Genomic DNA, 25,188 nt, shown 5'->3' with positions numbered 1-25,188 from the left:
TAGACATTAGGTGAAAAGAGGGATGAAAGCAAGAGAAATCACAAAAAAATCAAACTAGGGTCGAAATGTCTGAGGTGATATAGCTCTATGGTCGAAAATGACGATAAGTCGAAAACTGGGTTGAAAATGGACAGTTTATAACTTAAGATTGTGTCGTTTCGGCTCGATATGGTATCGGGCCGAAATATCGTATCGTATATCGGTCGATACGATATGATACAAGACACTTTTCGTGCCTGTACATGTATTTCGTTTTGATTTCAAATTTTGCAGACATTTCGGTCAATATTTCGACCATATCGATCGAATTTGGTTCCATGGTTAGCTCAAGCAGAACATGTGACTGTGTCCAATAACTGCTACTTCATGAGAATTTGGGTGTTCTCTTGTTGCATTTTGAGATGGTCTAATGGACAATTTTATGAGACTTCAGGCTGATATTCACATTCCAAACATATGAATCGTGGTTCATTGGTTGTCTAAAGAATAAAGATTACATGTAGAGTCTATTTGCAACATTTTTTTAACTAGATATTGTAGTTTTGTGCTTATGGTTATATTAATTTGTTTTTCTGCATCTGTCCTTCAATTAGGATCAGTTATTTTTTACTTGTAGTTTCTCCTTGCTCAATCTCATTTCGTTGAATGGATGTTAATCTAAGATCAAAGTTGTCAAGAACTCAAGATGTCCTGGTTACTGGGCATCCAGCATCCAGGCATATAGGGCACCTTGTTTGCCGATGCACACGTGTCGGTCACCTTGGTCGATGGGATGTTGCAGATGAAGAAGAAGAAGTTCGGTTGCAGCGGTGATGGTTCTTCTTCTCTTCTTTTTTTTCTTCTTTTTGGTCTTTGAGGTTTGCAACAGAAAAGATAGTGCAGCGGTAGTAACTGAAGAACGATGGTGACCCAATTGTGATGGTTTGCAATTTTGAAAGAGAGAAAAAAATAAAGAGAAGAAAAAAATCCTAATCAAATTTAGGCTCTGATGCCATGTTGAAAGAAACGATTGTGGTGAATGGCTTATGGATCAATGATCTCAAGCCCTCTATTTATAGTTAAGTGGAAAGTACACTATTACAAGGAATAGAATTTTACATGAATACAAACTCTAATTTAACTCCTATACAAACTCTAATTGAACTTCTAATAGAATCCAACAAGGTCCCTTCAATGCCTTGGGCCTTCTAGATGCAGTGACAACTATGTATGAATTGATATCATGTTTTTAAACATCTTTCTTATGCAAACTGATGCCTGATTTGTGTACCACAACATGCATATACGAGGAAGCTTTCATGTATTGATATTGGTTAGTATTTCATGTGGAAGTTGAAGAGGTGCTTCAATTATCTATGAATTCTAGTTTTTGTTTTTTGGTTATGTGTCAGCTCCTCCTTGATTTGATGGCATTTCGAGAACAGTCTTTGCGGCTTATATTGGATCTAAGTAGTACAGTTATTACGCTAGCGGTGAGTTGTTGGATTGTTCTTTCCTATCGTGCCAAATGTTTGTATTGTGGATTGAAATACTATTACTTAAATTCGTCACCTCATCATTTGTAAATTGGAGCTGATATTTTGCAGCCTCATCAAAATTCGCTGATTTTGCATGCATTTATGGATCTCTTCTGTGCATTTGTTCGTGTTAACCTCTTTTCTGGGAAGGCAAGTTTACTTTACTTCTCTTCTTCTTGGGTATGTATATATATGATAGTTTGACATTTCAACGATTTCGTGAAGATTCCCAGGAAAATGATGGTGCAAATGTACAACCTTTTGCATGCTTTGTTAAGAAATGGCCGAGACTGTGAATTTTATCATCGGTATGAATCTGTTCTTTTTTTTTCCCCCTTTATCTTATCTCTTTTATATTACTTTCCTAGTTAAATTAGTCAGGTATTTTTGATTCTAGGAATAACTGCTTTTCCTCTCTCCCTGATGATACGTGATAGTATTCAACCTTGTCAATGCTTTGCTGATATAGCATAAATTGTTCACTTCAACCATGGTTGAGGATATATTTATTGGGGCTTAGAATACATGAGAGAAACTAATCTTGATCAATTTTGGTGGTATATGCAATAAATCTGCTTCTGAGCTTGCATGAATCTCGTCAAAACTGTAAATAACTTGCGTAAAAAAAAATGAACCAAATTGCTTATCCAAAATTGACAATCATATAATTCAAACTAGAGAAGAACCTATAAAATTATGATGTGAGGTTTGGTTTTGCCTAGTTTTTGTTTGCTTGATTCAGATTTTTCATTCTCAATTGTGGTGGACCAAAGATATAGGTGGGTATATCACCTGAGATGGTTGGGAATGCCTTTTATAGTATCAGGATATTGGAGATTGGTAGATGTCCATCAAGTATTATTTAGACGTCAGCTTCCAGATCCATTTAATGAGAGGCACATATAATGATCTCTTATCTAACTGCAGATCCTTTTGTGCGATGAATAATGAACAGGGATGTTATTGATGTAAGATCCTGGAATGCCTGGAAGCCTTTACCAGTCAATGGGAAGCTGTTGAAGAGTATGAGTATGGTATATGTAGTTTCTGCAGATACTGTCACTGTGAGCAGTACATCTTTCCCTATTCTTTTAACACCCTTTCTTCAAACTGGTGGAGGCTTGGAAGAAGAAAAATGAGAATTGGCCTTGGGAGTTTTCCACTTATTGTTGGATCTCCTCTTCCATTTAATATATATATGATGACTAAAATGACACACTAGGGAAATAAGAAGCAAACAAACAAACAACCTAAACTACCATTGACTAGAACGAAAACATTAAACCATGTACCCGATGAGTTATATATACCAACTTATCTTTTAGTGGCTTTTGATAGCCACACTTTTAAAGCTGCCCAACAAACACCCCCACCCCCACCCCCAACAACATACCCAAAAAAAAAAAAAAAAAAAAAAAAAAGAGGAAGAAAAAGAAGAAGAAATCAACTCAGTTCTTTTCTTCCTAGGAATTTAAATATCGTCACATCATTCTGGCAGGTTGCCCTTACCTGCCTAGCTCACCTTGACCTCGACGTGGCCTGGCTGAATTTTTCAACCCCAAGGGTGGGTTAAGGTTGAAATTTTCAGACCCAGGGTTAGGGTTTGGCTGGACAAGGAGATGAGGCCTTGAGCCCCATCCAACCCAACCCGGCCCTATGTTAGGTAATGCTTTACAGTTTACCGTTTACATTTTGCAAGTTTTGTTTAGTATCCTATTAAATTTTAAGATTAAGCTATGTTTTCTAACTGAAAGAAAGTCTAATGCTCAACTGAGTGTGAAATAAACCAACCTGTCATCCCATGATTCTCAGTTTTCTTAACGCATATGTAAATGGGTAAAAGCTGGCTGATCAGGGTCAATCAGGGCCAACCTGGCTCAGTCCAGCCCATCAGTGTCAATCGCACTGGGCTGGGCTGGGTTAAGCATGACAGGGTTGTGCCTGAGCCTGAGTACAGCAAAGGAGACTCAAGATTGGGATAAAACCTGGTGCTGTTTCATTTCGTCGTTCACTTACCAACACAAACAGCTTCTTAGTAATGGGGTGATCCAGGTGGGTCCACACTCCACCTGCTCAAGAGTTGATTGGGCCGATTGATGCGCAGATTCCAATTGGTGCCTCAAATGTTAGGAGATCTTGGTGGCTTTTGTGTACTTCTTGCCTTTTGGATTGTGCTTAAGGTTTATAGATTTTGGTTTTGACTGGGGTTTTGTCGATGATCAATATCGAAATATACTATTGAAATGTCCAAAATTACACTGAAATGGCAATGATATTTGCCACCAAAATTACTGAATTGGTCAAAATGGTGGTATTACACCACCAAAATTGCATTAAACTGTTAACCATTTTGGTGAAAAAATTTCAAATATCAAAGACCCCATCATTTAGCATGTCAATTTGCTGTTCGAATTTGAACTATGAGTGTTGCCATTATCCTTCGTTGTCATCATTATTTTCATTTACTGTTTAACTGATTCTGTGAATGGCAGGTTAGTTCAGTTTATAGACTCTTATGATCCGCCATTGAAAGGGTTGCAAGAGGACCTTAGTTTTGTCAGCCCCCATATTGGAGAGGTATTTGTCTTGTCCTTAGGTTGCTGATTCTATCGGGATAGCATAAACTGTTTCATCATGATATGTTCAGCCATTGAATTGCTACTTGTGTATATCTGGTCTGTTATTATCCCACCCACTTTGATTTTCTTATTTGGAGCCTTTGAAGTGGTTGTAGTTTTGCCATGCATAGGTCCTCTACCTTTTACAGCATTTTCGTACCTTATGATGAGTAAATCTGGAATGATTTTTCTAAACTGAAGGTCTAGGAGTATGCCTAGGGCAGTCCCAACTGCAGCCATGTGGAAGGATACTGTGGCAATTTCACCATATCAATATCTAGGATATGGTCTGGATTGGGTGTATGCCACAGAATCAGATTTAACCACATACTCTACCATGTATTGGTATGTACACTTGAATTTTCAGTGATCTATTTCTTTTTCAAATTTTGAGTTTTTTACGTGTAACTCACTTAAGTTGGGGTGAAACTCTTGTCGCCTCACTTAAAGTGGGTTATATACTTATATTACATGTAACTCAATCCAATATTACATGTAGGATAGACTAACAGTCTTAGTCTTGAAATGGAATTACCAAAATACCCTCCTAATTTTCAATTTTCTAAACTACCCTTGTGTCTCATCCCATACCCAACCCTTAGGTGGGTGAAGGGATTTTATCTTCTTCGTGCACCTTAAAAATAAGCCCATTTAAGCCCCCTTTTTTTTCTATTTTTGGGGCTTTTGGCCCTCTTTTAGTGTGAAATTTCAGCACTCGGCCTCCCCCCTATTGGAAATTTATAAGGATAATTACAGTGGGTAGAAATGTCATTATGGCCCCCATTATTGACCCCAATATATTTGAAACCCCCTCCCCCCGTGGTTCATCCTTATTTGAGACTTCCCCTCCCCCAATTCCCACCCAAACTTTTCCTCATTAGTCGTCATATCCTTACAAATCCCAATTGCATGCTTTGCTGGAATGGTTCGGAGGACATTGACCACCTCTTCTTCACTTGTCCCTTCGCTTGCTCCCTTTGGTCTAAAGCTACCGCCTCCATATGGCCTCACTCAAGACATTCACATGGTTTGGCCTGTGATTGGTCTTGGATTTTGAGAACCTATGCAGGGTCTTCCATCTGCGATCGAGTTGGTAAGCTAGTCTTTTGTGCCACCATCCACCATTTGTGGTGGGAGTGGAACGACTTCCAAATTACACTTGCTTGACTCAATTTGGAAAGCCATCTGCTTTGATATCTCTTCCAGGCTACAATCATTGCCCCATCCCCCTGTTGTTGATACCCTAAGGAATAGGTTTATTGTTGTTACTTGGGGTCTCTCGTCTCCCCTCCAGCCTTCTTCTTGAAGTCTGGTTGGCCCTTTGTACTTTCTTCTTTGTTTTATATAATTATTTATTCACCAAAAAAAAAAATGAGTACCACAAACTAAATAAGCAAAAAGAAATTTGTGTCGAGAATCGTCTCCACTTAATAACTACATACCATACTTATACTAATATTCCGCTATTTTTAAGTATAAAACAAAAAATAATCTGTATTTCTATTAATTTTAAATAATTACAAGTATTTAATAATTGTCAAGTAATTTGAATTAATAATTAACTACAGAAAAATAAATTTGACACCATCACAGCGTAGATCGAGGGATGGTGTCTCACATATATTAGACTCAATATCATCTATCATGTATAGATACTAATTCTTTTCAAGATACAATATATGGAAGTTAATTTTTTAAAACCAGAAATTAATGAACTACTAGCTCTGCTAAAAAAAAAAAACAAAGAAGAGAACTTAACAACATACATTCTTAGATCATGCTCCTGAACTTTTTAGCATTCTTTTAATTTGAAAAGAAACGAACATGTTTTGATGCATCAATTGTCAAAAAATATACAATTTGGGATAAGACATACCTAACTTCAATGTGTGTTTAATCCCCAACAGTCCAACAAAGTAGATGTTTGTTGACAAAGGAGACTAGGGATTTGAGGGAGAATTAAGGAGTTGAAGCCGAAAAGTTGGATCTTCGGTCAAAATGGTTGAAGTTTACCAGTTTGAAACTGAGACGAGATCTGTGAAATGTACAGATCCATCGAAATTGGGTATTTCGGTCCATCCCAGTCAAAACATGCGAGACAGACCGAGATGGACCAGGATTTGGTACTTTATTTTCCTGTCAGTCCATCTTGTCTCAGTTTGCTAGGAAACCAAAATTTTGGCAAGATTTCAACCATGTTCGTCAGTGTTTCTAGTTTCATTCTTACAATGTTATTTAAGATGTACTAATTTGAAACCACAAATAACAAGAGAAGAAGATGATAAATGAAAGAGAGAGGTGAAGCCTTGGGAGTTTCGACGTTCCATTGAAACTCTCATACCTTTAAATTTATATATAAACATAACTGGGTCACTACTAGAAATAAAAGACAACCAATTATAAAACCTACAGGCACCAAATTCATTTTGTTTTGATTAACAGAAACAATTGGTTTATTGTATGGTCTCATTATGTGTGACTGTTTATCAGGAAAATTTTCTTGGCAGAAGCACAATATTCAGTTGCACCAGTTATTTAGATAGATAAATCGTGGCTTTGTACTTTTGTAACATTTGCAATCTACGTTATGGTTGTTTCGTCTTTATACTTTTCCAGGTTTTGGAGGCTGTGGGTCCTGTTATTTTTTTATCTACTGATACAAAGAAGCTGAGAAATGAGGGATTTTTAAGTCCATTTCATCCTCGATATCCGGACATACTTACGAATTCTGCTCACCCAATGGTATCTCTTATCTTTTCTCTTTGAGTTCCAAAAAAAATTATTTTCATTTGCTCAAACAACTGCCATCCCTTTTCCATTAAATTTTAACCTTTTCCAAGTGCGCATGTTGTTGTACTCAAAACCATTTTTTGCTCTTATGTTTGCTGCAGAGAGCTCAAGATCTAGCAAATGCTAATTCTTATCGGGAATGGGTTCTCCTTGGATATCTTGTTTGTCCTGATGAATTGCTTCGTATCAATAGCATTGACATTGCTTTGGTATTATCCTTTTATTTTTTTATTTTTAAATTTGACTCGTCAATTGAAAATAACATCATAATGAAGCTGAATCCAGCATTTTATGTAGCACTACATGTCATGAGAAATCCTTTAAAATTATTGGTGAGCTAAAATAGATCCCATGGATTCCAATGATCTGATCTGCTAATGAATATTCTAAAATGTTCCAATTGTAAATAAGAGAATCAGACGTGCGTGTGTGTGTATAGTTGCATGTTAAACTGCATGTTTTAATGGGTATCCAATATGAATAACTGAAATGAGTTCCTAATAATAGGTGGATGGATCATATGGGACCTTGTAATAAGGTGTGTTTGCTTGTTTCACTCTGTTTATGCCCCTGTAATGAATTACTTTGACTTGTAATATGGTTACTTCGTTTAAGAAAGACAAATTCTATTGGGAAGTTGAGCAGGGAGATAGGAGAGGGGAATAGAGTATGGGAGGGAATGGGGTTTATGCTTAATTGTTTATTCACTGCTGGAGCTGTGAAATTGATAAAGAAAATCACCTTTCTTACTTCTAAGGAGCCGCAGGGTCTCCTCAAGCTTGGAAACCTTGAAGCACTTCCATGCAAGTCATGGCTGCAACTATCATTCAGAAATTATTATTAATCAATCAGCTGATTGAGTTACAAGCCTAGATCTGTATTTATAATCTACTACAAGTGAATTCTACTTGGACTCAACAAACATAAGAGTCCCAAAAGTAACAACTAAAGGACTGCTACCTAGACTTGGCAAACTTGAAGAGTCCCCAACTAACAACTAAGGGACTTCTAGTTGGATTGAAACTCTTTTATAAGTTTATAACTTGACCAATAAGACTCCAACTAACAAAACAAAAACAAATATGGACTCTCCAAAATATTCTAGACTTGGCAAGCTGACTGGGACTCTAACTAGGGGGAGGAAATCAGGAAAGACCAAATTACCCCTGGTATTATTCAGCCACCCTGGATAATGCTGCAAGATGGCTGCTGTCCTAGGCTTTCTTTTGAGCCTTCCTGGAATGCCCCTGGCTGGTTACCTCAGCTCTCTGAAATCATTCATTACTGATGAATGGGTGAATGTCATATATTTCTCATACAAGTCTGGGTCCATCCTCTTGAAGTCATCAGCACGTATCCAAGTACTTTCACTTCTAGGCTTGCCGTTTCAGTTTACAAGGAAATTATGGTAACCAGGTTCCTTTCGAGTGGTCTTATGCATGTCATCCAATATTTCTTCAATGGAGTCTTTTCAGGGGGCGTAAGTTGCGGTCGAATGCAGTTCATCTGAATGGTGCCCTGGGATATGGATACAGGTCGGCTACATTGAAGGTGTTGTTGATGCCCGTGTGGTGGTAGCTCCAATAAGTAGGTGTTAGGACTACTTAGCTTGAGAACTTATAGGGTCCCATCTCTTTGGAGTGAAGCTTGGCATTGACACCTGGCTGGAGTTGCTCTTGATGCACTTTGACCATGATCATGTCTCCTGGACTGAATTCAATTGGTCACTATGCTTGTTGGTGTTGGCCTCGTAGATCTTTTTGTTGAGGGCTATCGTCCTCACAATCTATATGGAGTATGGACTTCCGTGATATGCCTAAAAAATTCATCAGCCTTAATGCTGACTCTGGCTTTTGCTGGCAATGAGCTAGGTCAATGTGTTTCAGGGGTTGGATGCCAAGTAAGGCCTCAAAGGAAGTCCTTCCTGTGGTCCTGTTTACAGTACTGTTTTATGTGAACTCTGCTAAGTCGAGTAAGGTTGGCCAGGTCTTCTCATGATCCTGTACTAGGCTCCACAATAGGTTTCCCGGTGATCTGTTGACTACTTCCATTTGCCCATCTGTCTGTGGATGAAAGTCTGATTGGAATAGCAATTTGGTGTTGGTAAGTAGCCAAAGAGTCTTCTAGAAGTAGCTAATGAATTTGACATACCGATCTGATATTATAGTGCTTGGTAGTCCATGAGTCTGTACAATTTCCTTGAAGAAAATCCTAGCAATATGTTTAACATCATATGTTTTCTGACGGGATAAAATGGGCCATCTTAGTGAATCAACTATAAACTACCGCAAAAATAGAATCAGATTTTGTCTGGGGAAGGGGAAGTCCTAGAACAAAATTGATACTTAAATCTTTCCAGGGCAGTGGTACCTATCCATTACTTGTGCTGTGGTTTTATTTACTCCGATGTGTCCTCCTAGGCCTCCTTCATGTAGTTCTCTGATGATGTGCTGTCGTAGAGAAGAATTTGGAATACATACTTGGGTTCTGTTAGGAAAGGGCAATTTGGGAAAGGACAGATCCATCGAGAGTTAGTGCCTTGCGCTAACTCTTGATAGGAAAAAGAGGCGGTAATTAAGTGTTTTATACCAATCGAAATTGGTTGATGCTTTCCTATATAGAATAGACTTGTAAATTAGCCTATATATAGTGAAGTTATTTTGAGGAGTGCTTACAAGTTCTATACGAGCCTCCACAACAAAGTCGCTACTTTCATCTTCTCCTCTCTCTCATTATTCACCTTATTCTTTCTCAAACTAACATGGTATCAGAGCTGTAGGTCCTCTTATTCCTTTCGATTCTAAGAGTTAGTAGCACAAACAGTAGATTCTATAGAAGGAAAGAAAGTGTACCTGGTGTGAGAGTCGTTTCCAAAAATTAAAGGGGATGCAGCACCTTACGCTGCACTTGTTGGTGTTGTTTGTTTGAAGATTGATGCAGCTCCATACGCTGCTACTATTTGGGTGTCTCTGTTAAAGATTGATGTAGATTGAGCTTTCTTTTCAAGGAGAGAGCTGTCCGATGACCTCTTCTCAAGATCGTTGCCTAGATTGATGCTTGATTTGTGCCGGAATTTGCCATTCTCAGGTCCGATAAATCTCCGATTGATGAAGAAAATTTCTTTGCTGCGATTTGGGGCTGAGAAGAGTGACTGTTGTTGTCTTCCTCACGATCTGTTTAGGACTGAGAGAATCTTGTTTTTGGGCTGGTATCAGTTTTGAAACTGGTTTTGAGTTGGTTTGCTGGTTTTGAGTTGGTTCGGTTTGCTCTATTGGTTCAAGTGGTTCAATATCTGGTGGTTCGTTTCTGGAATTAATTCTGATTCTGGAATTATTCTGGAATTAATTCTGATTCTGGGATTATTCTGTTTCTGATTTCTGGTTTCTGGTTTCTGATTTCTGATTTCTGGGATTAATCAGATTCTGATTTCTGAAACTAATCTGGATCTGATTTCTGAGATTAATCTGATTTGGTTTTAATTGTGTTTGGATATGGGAGAAACTTCAAGTAAAAATACCATGACTGAAATTATTTCTTCATCCTCTCATCGGTTAACTGAGAAGAAATTGGAGGGTGTATCAAATTTCCACCAGTGGAGGGCTATAGTTAGAATTGTTCTTACTAGACGGGGACAGATAGATCATTTGACTAAGACTGTACCTAAAGAGGATGATACTTGGGCAATTGTTGATGCTCGAATACTTGGGCAGATGTTTAATTCCTTGGCCGATAATATTATAGATTTGGTTACTCACTTACAAACTGTGAAGGAATTATGGGAGTATTTGAATGTGTTGTATTCTAGTCAGAATAATTTGGCTAGAATCTATGAATTGTCCCAGGAATTTTATCGAGTAGATAGGAAAGGTAGACATATTACCCAATATTTTGTAGATTTTAAACAGAATTTATGAAGAACTAAACTCTCTTCTACCTATCTCCTCTGATGTCAAAACTATACAAAATCAAAGAGAGCAAATTAGCTGTTATGGGTTTCTTGGGAGGTCTTGGAAAGGAGTTTGAGGCAGTTAGAGCACAGATTCTTGGTAGTGATCATGTACCCACGTTAGTTGACACATTTTCAAGAGTTCTTCGTGTTGCAAGGGAGAGTACCGATAACTCTACAGAAAATTCAGCTTTGGCAACAATTTCCCGAGGCACTTCTGGAGGATAGGCCCTTGGTAGACAGAATATAGGACGAACTCGAGGAAATAATACTGGAAAATATCCAGGGTCACACAACTCTATTGACAGTACAGGACAAGTTAAGACTTGTCATCATTGTGGTCGTTCAGGACATATTCAACGATATTGTTGGAAGCTTCATGGGAAACCCCCACACATGGCGAATGCAATCATCACATCTGAATCAACGTCTACAACTACTAAAGTTCATCCTGAGGGTAAGACTGTACAGATGACTGAGGAAGATTATATTCGTTTCACTCGGTTTCAGGCCACTCAACCACAATCTGCCACTGCCACCCTCGTTCAGACAGGTAATGCTACTGCTTGCCTTTCAACCACATCTCGCCCATGGATCATTGATTCAGGAGCTTTTGATCATATGATCGGGGCTATAGGTTTATTTTCCTCTTTTGTTCCATCATCCTCTTTGGTTACACTTGCTGATGGCTCTCATATCAATGTTAAACGAGTGAGTACAGTTCAACTCACTCCATCCATTGCCCTACCCTCAGTTCTTTACGTACCTAATTTGCCTTTTAATTTATTATATGTTCATAAATTTACTTCCACTAATAACTGTTTGGTGAAACTCTTTCCTAGATATTGTTTATTTCAGGATCTTACGATGAAGAAGATGTTTGGTAGAGGCCGTATGTCTCGGGGGTTGTATCCATTCGAGGAGATATCCTCTCCTGCTTTTTCTAATATTTCCATCCCCCATCAAATACATTGTCGGTTGGGGCATCCCTCTTTGGAAAACCTAAAATTGGTAGATAAAAGTTTTCATTCTCTTTCTAAGTTGGACTGTGAGTCTTGTCAATTTGGAAAACTTCATCGTGTGAGTTTTCCCCCTAGTATAAATAACAGATCAAACCACCCTTTTTCTTTAGTTCATTTTGATGTGTGGGGACCCTGTCTTGTTACTTCTACTTCAGGTTACAGATACTTTATTACATTTGTGGATGACTTTTCAAAAGTCACTTGGCTTTATTTAATGAAAAATCGTTCAGAATTATTTGATATATTTTGCAATTTTGTTATTGAAATTCGTACTTTTCATAGTGATAATGTCAAAGAATATTTCTCTGATCCTTTTTGTAAATTTATGGCTTCTAATGGGATTCTTCACCAATCCTCCTGTGTCGATACTCCTCAACAAAATGGGGTTGCAGAAAGAAAAAATAGACACTTATTGGAGGTCACCCGTTCTCTTTTATTTGAGATGAAGGTTCCTAAATCTTTTTTGACTGATGTAGTTTCAACTGCTTGTTATCTTATTAACAGGATGCCTTCGTCTATCCTAAAAGGCGGCATTCCTCATTCTCTCTTATTTCCTTCATCTCCCTTATTTACCTTGCCTCCCCGTGTATTTGGTTGTGTATGTTACATTTGTAATCATCGCCCAGGGATCTCTAAACTTGATCCTCGTGCACTAAAGTGTATGTTTGTGGGGTACTCTCGCACTCAAAAGGGATATCGTTGTTATTCTTCCAACTTACGAAGAAATTTTGTTACTGCAGATGTGTCATTTTTTGAGTCCACTCATTTTTCTACTGAATCTCATAGTTTAACTGACCTAAATGATGATCTATGTATTCTTCAAAGTGTGTTTCCACAAGGTACAGTTCCTTCACCTCCACCTCTGCTAGACATCACCAAAGTGTACACACGCCGTCCGAAACCACCGGCTCCCCCCTCTGCACCTACGGTCTCTACCTCTGTGCCGACTTTGTCTACCGATCCTGTAGATGTCCCTGCCAAATCTTACCTTGATATTCCCGTTGCTCTTCGGAAAGGTATTCGTTCTTGTGTTCAGTATCCCATCTCTAACTTTATTTCATATTCTACTTTATCACCTGGGTTCTCTTCTGCTTTATCTACTATAGAGACTTATCCTATTCCTAAGAATGTTCTTGAAGCCTTGTCTAATCCTGGGTGGGCCAGTGCAATGAACGAAGAATTACAAGCCTTAGAAAACAATCAGACTTGCGATCTTGTGCCTTTACCTTCGGGAAAGACAACTATTGGTTGTAGGTGGATATTCACTGTGAAAGTTAATCCTGATGGTTCTTTAGCTCCCCTGAAAGCTCGTCTCGTTGCAAAGGGCTATGCTCAAGTTTATGGTGTAGATTATGTTGATATTTTTTTGCCTGTTGCCAAGCTTACTTCCATCCGCATTTTAATCTCTCTTGCCGCTACCTACCAGTGGCCCTTGTTTTAGTTGGATGTGAAGAATGCCTTCCTTCATGGAGATCTGCATGAGGAAGTGTATATGGAGCAAGTGAGCAGCCACCTGGGTTTGTTGCTCAGGGGGAGAAGAATAAGGTTTGTCGCCTTCGCAAATCATTATATGGTCTCAAGCAGTCACCTCGAGCATGGTTTGGACGATTCACTATTGTTGTAATAGAATTTGGGATGACTCGTTGTGAAAGTGATCACTCTGTATTCTTTAAAAACTTTGATGCAGGCAAAATCTTTCTTGTAGTTTATGTTGATGATATTGTCATTACAGGAGATGACACTTCAGGAATTGATAGGTTAAAAACCTATTTACAAGAGAAATTTCAGACCAAAGACTTGGGCAAGTTAAAGTATTTTCTAGGAGTTGAAGTTGCCCAATCAACAAAGGGCATCTTCTTATCTCAACGGAAGTATGTACTGGATTTGCTTTCTGAAACAAGAATGTTGGGATCAAAACCCATAGACACTCCCATGGATTGTAACTTTAAGTTATTGCCAGAAGATGGAACCATTCTTGATGATCCAGAGAAGTACGGAAGGCTTGTTGGGAAGCTGAATTATCTGACTGTGACTAGACCTGACATTGCCTTTCCTGGCAGTGTTGTGAGTCAATTTTTGTCTGCCCCACGAACATCACACTGGGATGCAATTATATGAATTCTGAGGTATCTTAAGAAAGCGCCAGGACGCGGACTTCTTTACACTAATCATGGACATAGAAATGTTGAAGGATTCTCTGATGCTGATTGGGCTGGATCACCTATTGATAGAAGATCGACTACATGCTACTGCACATTCGTTGGAGGAAATCTTGTCTCATGGAAGAGTAAGAAACAAACTGTGGTAGCAAGATCAAGCGCATAATTTGAGTATTGTGCTATGGCACAGGTAACATGCGAGATGGTATGGATAAAACAATTACTCCAGGAATTAGGAATTATTGATGACACACTAATGAAGTTATGGTGTGATAATCAAGATGCGGTTCATATAGCATCAAATCCTGTTTTTCATGAACGTGCTAAGCATATTGAAGTTGATTGCCAATTTGTTCGTGAGAAGTTACTACAAGGCATAATATCCCCCAAGCATGGGAGGACTGGAGAACAACTCGCGGATTTGTTCGCCAAAGCTCTAGCGAATACAAGGGTTACTGTTAGGACCCTAGGGATGAGGCCTTGTGGAATGAGGGTTAGTTAGGGTTATTTGAGATAATAAATAGAGGGAAAGAGGGAAGAGAGGGAAAAGGGAAAATTTTGGAGAGTCTTGTGGGCACTTGTAGGCTGAGGGAACACCGTAAGGTGTGGGGGGTGACTGGCACCATAGAAACCAGTGTTATCTTGTTATTTCTTGCATTCTTATATGAATTTTTGGGAAATATTATTAGGGTTTCACAATTGGCATCGAGCGAACGATCTAAGGAGTTGATGGCACCGCCTCGTTTTCGTGAAGGAGGAGTTCGGAGATGGATTTTAGTGGTTTTCTCTTCGTTGGGAGAACCGGGACGAGGAAGAGCAAGTGGTTGGGGGTAGCGATTCAACATCTGGAAGGAGAGGCACTTGAGTGGATCTATCACAAGAATTGGATCGCATTTTCTTGGACGGGATTCAAAGAAGCTCTGAGATGTGAGTTTAGCGACTGGAGACAACCGACATAAAATTTGGAGATAGACAACAACTAGGTTGAGAAGTATCAAATGAAGGATGAAGTACTGCCGGCTACGGAAGTCACGCATCACCAAATGTGGAGCAAAAAGATGAAGATAGGATTGAGTGAAGATACCTACCGGACCGAGTGAAGGAGCAATATTCGTTATAAAATCGAGATGCGGTGAAGTGAAGAAGCATGAAGGAGGCCAGGTACAATCGACGGGCAAGTTACAGGAGGCCAAAAATTCTATTCGCAGGAAAGGAAGAAGACGGTGGAGTTTTAGGGTTTTTGAGGTTGGTTCGGCTCAACCCAAACCGGTCAATCGGTTTGGTTCAAACATTAAGGGCCAAGGAGCTTCTAATTCGGGCCCAATCGGTATGCTAGAATCGATTTAGAGCCCAAGAGATCCAAGTTCAAAGATTGGGCCATACGTTTTTCTAAGAAACCCCTTGGGCCCACCCATTCCATTAATCCCCGACCCATCGTATTTCATTAACTCAATATCCAACCCATATTTGTTAACCCATGATTTTAAGTGTTCATGTCTAGCCCATTTAATAGAATTATTTTGGGCCCATTAGGCTTCATAACCCAAAACCTAATCCCTACAATCAAACCAACGATCAGCCCATTACTCTTCACCCATGGGTTTAAGTATTTGGACCTTACTCCTTTTCATCATCACTCATGGGCCTGGCCCATTTCGTATATCCAAAATCCAAGCCTTTTCAGCATTACTTTAAACCCAAATAACTCAAACGGGTCAAAACCCAAACCCAAACCAAGCCTGAACCAAGAACTTGCCAGAAAATGGTCCAACCGAACCAACAAGTTGGGGAACCATCGTCTTCAACCTCTGATCTTTAGAATAGAAAGGGAGGCGGCAAGGTTGGGGCTGCAGCTACTGAGGAAAATCCACCGTCTTCCAACAGCTGCACGCAAGCTCCTTGAGATGCAGCGGTGCGATGAGGATTAATTTCGTTGCAGGCAAAAAAAAAAAAAAAAAATGCTCCAAGTCTGATTTTGAGCAGTGGGTGTGTTATTCAGCCTGGGAGGACGATATTGAATTACTACGGTTATGCGGCACCATCATACGACTGAACTTCAACAATTCCATCACCTTAGGGACAAGGTGATTTTCGAAGGGTCGGTAGTGTTAGGACCCTAGGGTTGAGGCCTTGTGGTATGGCTAGTAATCGACAGGGACCCAACACATAAGTATGAATTAGCGTAAAAGGAATAGTTTTTCTATTATGAAGAGAAGGTAAATAAGTAGAATGAGTCTGCTTCGCAAAAATGCAGGCTTCACAAAAAAAATCATCCTCATTACAAGAAGAAACTAAATTAGCAAATATTTTCTTAAAAGTTCCTAGAGGGGGGTGACCTAGCCTACGGTGCCACTGATGAAGGTTTGATATTACCGAATGGACTTGATTAGAAGATGTAGTCAGGGCAGAAGTAGATCCTTCAATCGGCTCGAGCAAATAAAGTCCATTGTCTAATTTACCACGTCCAATCTCCTTCCCTGTGACCAGATCTTGGAAGACACAGTAAGATGGGAAAAATGTCACTTTACAATTCAAGTCATGTGTAAGACTACTAATAGAGAGCAAGTTATTAGAGAAAGAGGGAACATGTAAAACTTTAGACAAAGAAAGTGATGGAGAATGGTGAATGGTCCCTTTTCTAGCAATGAAAGAATAGGAGCCATCAACAAGAAACCAGTGGAGAATATGTAAGAAAAAGGAGGAAAAGAGAGGGGAAAGAAAGGAGAAAGAAGAAACGGAAGCGAAAGACAAAGTAGAAGTGGAAGGGGAGTAGAGGAAGGGAGAGGGAGGAGAAGGGGAAAGGAGTGGAAGAAAGAAAGAGAGGGGGGGAAGGCGAAAAGAGCGGTGGCTTGCAAAAAGAGTAGGAGCCAACAAGCCGGATGAATGGTGGAGGAAGAAACCAGCAAAGATTAGTGTAGAGTGAGGCGATCAAAAGGAGAGAAGAGGAAGAAGGAAGAAAAGAAAGAGTAAGTGTAGGAAAGGGAGAAGAAAAGAGAGAGAAAGAAGAAAAGAAACCCAAACTACAAGGCAAAGAGCAACAGGATAGTGGGATAACCGAAACAAGAGGGAAGGAAAAGGAAGAGTGGAAAGAAGCGGGCAAAAGGCACAAAGAAGAGAGTAGCCAGATTGGGCGAAAGAATAGGACAGGGAAATTGGATCAGAAGTTGAAGGAATGACATAATAAGAGAGCATCGAGATAATTATCGAAAAGGGAGTAGGTTGGATAGTGGGTGAAGTGAAAAGCTCTTGGAATAGTCAAGAAGGACGAGAAAAAAAAGAAAACTACAAAATGGATGAAGAGTGGAAAAGGGGAGGTGGGAGAAAAAAGGGGAGTGAAAAATGCGAGAGGACCAAGAAAGGAGAAGAAAGCAAACGAAAAAAAAGGGGAAAGAAAAGGATAAAGGAGAGCACACGGTGACAAAGGGAGAGAGGGCAGGGCGAAGAGGCAGAGAGGGGGAAGTTGAAGTGTGTTGCCTGGCTTGAACCAGGGAGGAACGAAGAACAGAGAAAAAAAACGAGAGAATAAAAAAGGGAAGGAGGGAGGAACGAAGAACAGAAAAAGGAGAGAAAAGAAAAAAAAAAGGAGCTGATGGGGGATGGGTTTGGATGGGTGAAAGGAACTGAAGAACAGAAAAAAAAAAAAGAAAAAAGAAAAAAGAAAAGGGAATGAGAAAAAGAAGAATAAAAGGAATGGTTTTTTTGAAAAAATTCAGGGAAACGATGGGTTTGAAAAAATAGAAGGAGAGAGAGATTTGCAGTTCTGTCCAAGAACAGGGATGCATGTTGGTAGAATGGCTATGATCTCAAGCCATTTATAATTAAGTGGAAAGTACATTATTACAAGGAATTGAATTACAGAATACAAACTCTAATGAACTCCTAGTAGAATCCAAAAAAGGCTTAAAAGAATGGTGAAGAAAAGTTTAGATGGGTAAGTCCGCTCCAAAGGACCAGAGTTTTGTTGCTTTCTCCTAAAAAGAATAAAAGTTTGGATGGAAGTCCTCAAAGGACCAGAGTTTTCAGGCTCTCCAAAAAGGAGATAAAGTCGACAGAGCATGGGAGAACAACACGTTGGGAGTCAGAGAAAGGTAACCGAGTCCTGGGAGAGGAGGGAAAATGGACCATACTATGGGAAAAGAGGACCGAGTTTTTCTGGATCGCTCTACCGTCTGATGAGATGATAAACAAGAAGATCACCAACAAGAAGGGACCTTAGGTTTAGGAATAACCTTGTAGTCCCCACACGACGTGCCAAGTGTTCTTCTGGTTCTACTGTATGTAATATATCTTCAAAACACAGGAAAATCCGAAAATTTTTGCGACCGTAAACCCCATCAAAGTGTAGGACAGGTCAGGCCAAAGGGAAGCCCCAAAAGCCCCCAGGTTTGATGGTGTCTCCACCATCTCTAGGTCTGATTCTAATCTGGTGGTACCCACTTTTGAGGTCTACTTTGGAAAAGATGTTGGATCCTGTAAGCAAGTCCAACAAAAAGAAGGGATAGAAACTATTATGTGATTTGTGATGCTCTGTCCAAAAGGCAGAACGCTTAGGGGTCAACAGCTGGTATGGCACATGGGGAGGTCAGTGGAAGCAGTAGATCTTCCACCTGTCTCTGTAACTCTTCATGCTCTGTTGGACTCATCCAGTATGCTGGCAAGTAGGGAAGAGGTGCTCCTGGTGGTAGGTCTGTGGCTGCTGAATGTTTCTCAGTGAGGGTAGCCCACCAGGAAGGTCTGCTTGTACTAGATCTGAATACCTCTGAAGAAGTTCTTGGATTGGTGGGGTTCTTCTAGTTGGAGAGACACTTCTTTTGGAACTAGGGCCATGATAATGTTGTTCTCTTTCTGGACTTAAACCCTTTGTGGTACAACAAAAGGGGTGGAAGTGATTTATCCTGAGGGCCTTTTTTATTTAATTTCTCCTGGTAGGTTCAAGGGCAAGAGTACTATTTTTTGACCGTTGTGTATGAACCTAACAGGGCAAGAGTACAATTTTTTGACCGTTGTGTATGAACTTACATGTAGTTTCCGTACCCATGGTTGCAACATCATTAACATACAACTAGGGTCTCCCTAAGATGATATCAGACAATCCCATGGGTACTACATCAGATTTCCTCAAAGTAGGCATGGAGACTGATGGGAACTAGACACTTCTAACCTATCACTGTTGAGAAGGGAAACTCTATAGGATTGGGAGTGCTTCTTAGTCTTAAGGTCGGCCCTTTTTACAAATCCCTCAGACACTACGTTGACACTACTCCCGCTATCAACTATTAGTTTAGCTGTATGTTTGCCTGATTTGAGTCGGGTGTAGGATGTGTAGCTTCTTCTCCAGTATTCTTCCTCTGTTTCAGCCTCCAAAATTTTTTCCATTACATTCACTGAAAAGTTAGTTCAAAATATGCATCTTCTGCAGGGGGTTCAAATCCTTCTCTGTAGTTGCCTGTGATTTCCTCCAAGGTGCTGATTACCGCTGTATTGTCCTTAGCTCTGATACCATTAATGTGACCTAGGAATACTTTGCCAACCTTCAGGATATTCATTTAGGTTTCAGCAATAGTTTAGGCCTCTTAGGATTCTGCAATTAGGGTTTTGGGTGGATTTACAACAAGGCAGCTGCTGAATAAGGGCTTTAGAGGTCTGTGGCAAGGGGAGATAGACCCTGCAGTTGAGTAACCCGGACTTGGGGATGATGTAGGGTTGCTGGGAGCTATGAAGTTCTGCTAAGGCTTTTTTTGAAGTGGTTTTAATTCTGTTTTTGCTGTTTAAATTGCAGAATTGAACCCCAGGGTTTTAGGGTTTGTAATTTCAGGTGAGGATTAAAACTAGGGTTTAGGTCTATAAGATATCAGGACGCTTAGCTTACACACATGAGAAGGATATTGAGGATCAACATAGCCTGGAGGTTGACTCATATAAACTTCCTCAGTAAGAGCCCCATGGAGGAAAGCATTATTTACATCAAGTTGACGAACAACCCATTGTGAAGAAACAGCCAAGGATAGAATGATACGAATCGTGGTAGACTTTACCACCGGACTAAAAGTTTCTTCATAATCAAGCCCATATTCTTGAGTATACCCTTTTGCCACAAGGCAGGCCTTATAACGCTCAATAGTCCCATCAGATTTGCGTTTGATACGAAACAACCACTTACAGCCAATAATATGCCGATCAGGAGGAGGCGTAGTAAGTTCCTTAGTGTTATTAGATAAAAGGGCATTAAATTCGGCATCCATGGCGTGGCGCCAAACAACATTTTTACTAGCTTGACCGAAACAAGAGGGCTCAAGATCAGTAGGGCCAAGAACTTGTAATGCCAAAGGTAAGGGGTATCTAGTGGCAAAATTGCTTTTAGGTAGCTTAGGCACCCGAGTGCCATCAAGGGAACGGGTGACCATCTGATGGAGACGGGAACAAGTGGAGTCGGGTACAATAGAATTGGAGTGCAAATGAGTATCATCCAAAGCAGCCAATGGAGCATGACAAGTGGCTGTAGGAGATAAAGAGGCACTAGTCACAACCATGGGTTGAGGCAAAATAGTGGATGTAGACACCGGAGTGGGCTCAGGAAAACAAGAAACATGCCCATTTGGGTCCAAAGGAGCAGGTGGGCTAGCAGAATGAGTAGAAAAATCAAAATTATTTTCTAGTGATCTAACATGATTTGAAGGCCCAACAGAGGAAATATTCACATGAATTAAAATGGGCCCAACATTTTCTGAAGGAGTTTCAGATTGTAAGGGAGTAATATAAGCCTGAAATGGGAAGACCGACTCATTGAACACAACATGCCGAGACACAACAGTCTTGCCAGTGAGCAAATCAAGACAATTATAACCATGGTGCCACAGACTATAGCCAGTAAAAACACATGGAACCGATCGATAATCTAGCTTGTGAAGATTAAATGGTCGTAAGAAAGGATAGCAACAACATCCAAAAGTTCTCAAAAACCGGTAATCTGGAACCCGTCCAAACAAGCGATAGTATGGATGTGAAAATTTAGAGCAGCCAACGGTAATCGATTCATAACAAACATAGCAGTAGAAAAAGCATTAGTCCAATATTTCAAAGGCATATGTGCCTGGGAAAGCATAGCACAACCCATTTCTACCATTTGACGATGACGTCGTTCAACACGACCATTCTGTTCAGAAGTTTTGGGGCATGTGAAGCGATGGAGAATGCCATTTTCCTGAAGAAATTTGGAAAAACCACCACAAAATTCACCACCATCATCGGTTTGAAGACACTTAATCTTCACAGAAAGCTGATTCTCAGCCATAGTTTTAAAAAGCTGAAAAACCTTAAAAACATCTGATCGTTAAGCAACAGTATAGAGCCAGGTGAAACGTGTGAAATCATGAACGAACGAGACGTAATATCTATGACCCTCAGTAGAAGTCTTAAAAGCTGGACCCCAAACATCAGAGAAAACAAGTTGCAGGGGTGCAGAAGTGCGTGTTGTGTAGGCATCAAAAGGAATTTTATGAGCCTTAGCTCTTATACAATGTCCACATATAGTCCCTGTTTTGAATTTACAGAGGGTAATCCAAATGTAAACAAAACACGACTAACAGTACCAAAATTTATGTGCCCAAAACGAGAATGCCACACTTCAGATGTAACTCGAACAACAGAGTAGGTAGTAACAAAGGGAAATCCAGTAGGCATCGGCGGCATTTTATAGACACCATCTTCAAGAACTCTGGTAGGAAGGACCTGGCCCGAGGATCGATCCTTGACATAAAAATATCGATCATGAAATTCTAACAAAACATTGTTATCATGAGTGAACTTACTAACTGATAACAGATTAGAAGAGGCATGTGGAACATGAAGAATATTTTTCAACTGAAACTGTGAACCAGCAAAATTAACAATGGAATGTCCAGTCTGGGAGATCAACAAACCTGATCCATCACCAATTGTTACTGTTTTCGAACCAAGGTACTCTGCTGGAGAACTAATGGCAGCAGGATTGAAGGTTATGTGATGTGAAGCACCAGAATCGGAGATCCAAGTACGATTAGATCCGAAATTTGTTCCAGCAAACTGAGCCTGAGGATGTTTAGAGAAGGCATCATTCCTCTGATGGCAGAATTTAGGAGAATGTCCCTGATGATTGCAAATGTTACAAAAGAGGATTGAGTGACTTGTGACCACCACGACCACCTGAGCGACCACCATAACTCCGTGAACCACCACGGTAACCATAGGTAGAACGACCCCGAGAAGGACGAACAGAAGATGAAGGACCTCTAGAGGTTGCAAATTGTGAGGAAAGAGAAGAGATGCCAGTTGTGCTGAGATGTTAGTAATATCTTGAAACACAGATTGTGCACGAATTTCCTCACATAATAGCAAGCCATGAAGGTCAACAAAACGAATCGGAGTATCCCGTGTTGTCATAGGGGTGATAAAGGCTTGATAATCTGTTCCTAATCCGACAAGAACAAACAACACCAAATCGGCATCTGAGATTGGAGAAGCGGCAAGAGCGAGAGCATCACCAATACGTTTCACTCGCAGAAGATATTCTTGCATAGACTCATTTCCTTTTCGACTGGAGCTGCATCCGGAGTTGCATGATTCGAGCTTGAGAAGGAGAGGCATAGGTAGTAGAGAGAGAATTCTTGACTTCTGCAGAGGTCTCCAGGCCAACCACCTCTGAATGAACTGACTCAGTGAGAGAGGAAAGGATCCAACTCATAAGAAGCTGATCTTGCTTCTGCTAGATGAAGGACGCAGGATTTGGTACGGGATTACTTGAATCCGAATCAAGAAATGGTGAAGGACGCGGAAGCGAGGCATCGATCAAAGCAAGAAGACCGGAGGGCCGAAGCAAAGGCATAAATTGACTACGCCAAACCAGATAGTTTGTAGATGAAAGCTTCACCGACAGATAGTGATGAGCATTTGAAAAAGATAGAGAAAGAGTTCAGTTCAGCAAGATGAACAGCAGAGGTTGAAGTCTCCGAAGCCTTTGATGCATAAAGAAAGCTGAGTATCTCACCGAAAAACTACTATAAAAGAAAACTGAGAACAGTGACTACAAGAAGCTTCAAGAACTTCAAGAAGCTTCATGAAAGGTGTTTCAAGAAAGATCGTTTGAGAAAAAGTGGTTTTGAGAAAAAGGTGTTTTCAAGAGATAAAGGTATGCACGGATGTCAAGAAAGCACTTGAAGACAAAAGAACACACATGTGAGGACTGCACCTAGCTGGTACCATATAAGATATCAGGAAATGTGAAATCAAAACTTGTGATCTCATAAATGAGATCATACCTTTATATAGACACAAGGGATGAAAATACATCAATAATAAATCTTATCCTAGTCTTTATTCTCTAACAAGGTCTTATGGTTGGGGTCCGAATTAAGCTCGAAGGCTTGGGAGAGGGTTGCAATGGTACTTCTAAATGGAGAAATGGTTTGGTTGATGGAATAGGGAATAATGGATTTCTAGGGTTTGGAGAAAAATTTCCAGGTGCCAAAAGCTTCAAGGAGAGAAGAGGATGGGAGGGAATAGGGTTTTTGTTTACTTGTTTATTCACTGCTGGATCTGAGATTTGATGAAGAAACTGCCTTTTTAATTTCTAAGGTGATGCAGGGTTTTCTCAAGCTTGGAAACTCTGAAGCACTTCCGCACAAGTCATGGCTTGAAATTTTATTAATCAATCAACTTATTTGAGTTGCAAGCCTAGATCTGTATTTATAATCTACTACAAGTGAATTCTACTTGTACTGCTACTTAGACTGGACAAACTTCAAGAGTCCCCATCTAACAACTAAGGAACTTCTACTTGGATTGAAACTCTATTATAACTTGACTAATAAGACTCCAACCAACAAAACAAAAACAAATATGATCTCCAAAACATTCTAGATTTCACAAGCTTACTAGACTCAAACTAGGAAGGGTTGGGATGGGCCGTCCAAATTACCCCTGGTATCATTTGGCACCCCGCTGAGTAATGTGGCAAGATGGCTGCTGTCCTAGGCTCTCTATCAAGCCTTCCTGGAATGCCCCCCTCTCTCAAAAACAAGCATGCACACACACAATACCATCATCACCACCTTTCAAGTATGTGCATCTCCCCCCCCCCCCCCTTTCCCTAGAACAGATGAGTCTCTTGGTTTCCTTCCTCAAAAGGAGTTTTTAGCACTTCCTCTGCTTGGGATATTGTTAGACACTCTGTCCCTCAATCCGTTTGTCCAATATCTTGTGGATTGAAGGTGTTACTGTTTGAAGATCCCCTATGGTTAGCCTGAATAATCAATTTGTCCTTCTTAACTGGCGTATCCTTGTTTCCCTCTACTGTACCCTTGTTGGAATGGTATAGAAGATTCCAAATACCTCCTATACCTTGACCTTGTTGGCCCCATAATATGGAGCACTTTTGCAAGGGAATTCGATTTGTGATATTGCAGATCTGTTTGCTTCTGCTATTTCTCACAACTGGACGGAGCCAAATCTGTGAGATGGACCTGTCTCATTTTCCCTGTTTTTGGGCTACTGTTATAAGTTATTAATGATTTTATTCACAACCCCCCCCCCCCAGAAAAAAAAAAAAAAAAAAAAGGAGAAAGAAAAGAATTTCTTGATTACTCTGTTGGGTAGAATGTGGTTGTATCCTCTCTCCTGCAACTCTAAACCCTTCTCAAATTTCTTCCCTTCCTATCTGGCCCCCCACCATGAAGTGGGGAGACAATGGGAGAAATTGAGGTATTGTTTTGTTTCTTGTTCATATGTGATCAAATCTATCTAATCTATTGTCTAGATGTTCAATAGCAGGAGAGGCTTTTAATTTGGGTAGCGTCTCCTAGAAGTATTAGTGTTTCACTCTTCTGTTGTGCCTGTTTCTTGGTCTTTTACTGAAGAATATTTGAGAATTATGTTTCCCTTTCTTAATACCTTTGAGATCATTCAAGAGTTAGCTTTTTCCTTGTGATGTCTCTTGTTTTCAGGTTGCACTGAAAGAAAACTTAATTCTAACATTGTTCAGAGATGAGGTGGAGTTCTCTTTAATTTCCTGCTAAATAGTATTATAATTATCGGTTTTTTGAAAAAAAAGAAGAAGAAATTATGGTTGTCCTATTTTGCTTTTTGGCTGGCTGATCAGTAATC

General features: G+C 40.0%; 1 protein-coding gene across 4 annotated transcripts in view; it reads left to right on the top strand.

Moving 5' to 3' along the window:
- Positions 1-25,188, top strand: part of LOC149026466 (protein NAP1-like) — a 116,970-nt gene that overhangs the window by 10,383 nt on the left and 81,399 nt on the right. For 3 of the 4 annotated variants that reach the window (XM_089146759.1, XM_089146758.1, XM_089146760.1), the window contains exons 4-10: positions 1,392-1,472; positions 1,587-1,667; positions 1,743-1,825; positions 4,010-4,094; positions 6,752-6,877; positions 7,027-7,134; positions 25,029-25,073. In XM_089146759.1, the coding sequence (XP_089002885.1) occupies positions 1,392-1,472; positions 1,587-1,667; positions 1,743-1,825; positions 4,010-4,094; positions 6,752-6,877; positions 7,027-7,134; positions 25,029-25,073 (609 nt within the window). The remainder of the gene's footprint in view (positions 1-1,391; positions 1,473-1,586; positions 1,668-1,742; positions 1,826-4,009; positions 4,095-6,751; positions 6,878-7,026; positions 7,135-25,028; positions 25,074-25,188) is intronic. The other variant, XM_089146761.1, reaches the window with a different exon arrangement.

Source organism: Hakea prostrata, chromosome 2 (genome assembly GCF_041222555.1).
Source record: "Hakea prostrata isolate BN-2017 chromosome 2, UWA_Hpros_2, whole genome shotgun sequence".
In the NCBI taxonomy this organism is placed as follows: Eukaryota; Viridiplantae; Streptophyta; class Magnoliopsida; order Proteales; family Proteaceae; genus Hakea; species Hakea prostrata.
The sequence above is the reverse complement of the archived record's forward strand: the minus strand, read 5'-3'. Positions and strand labels throughout refer to the sequence as shown.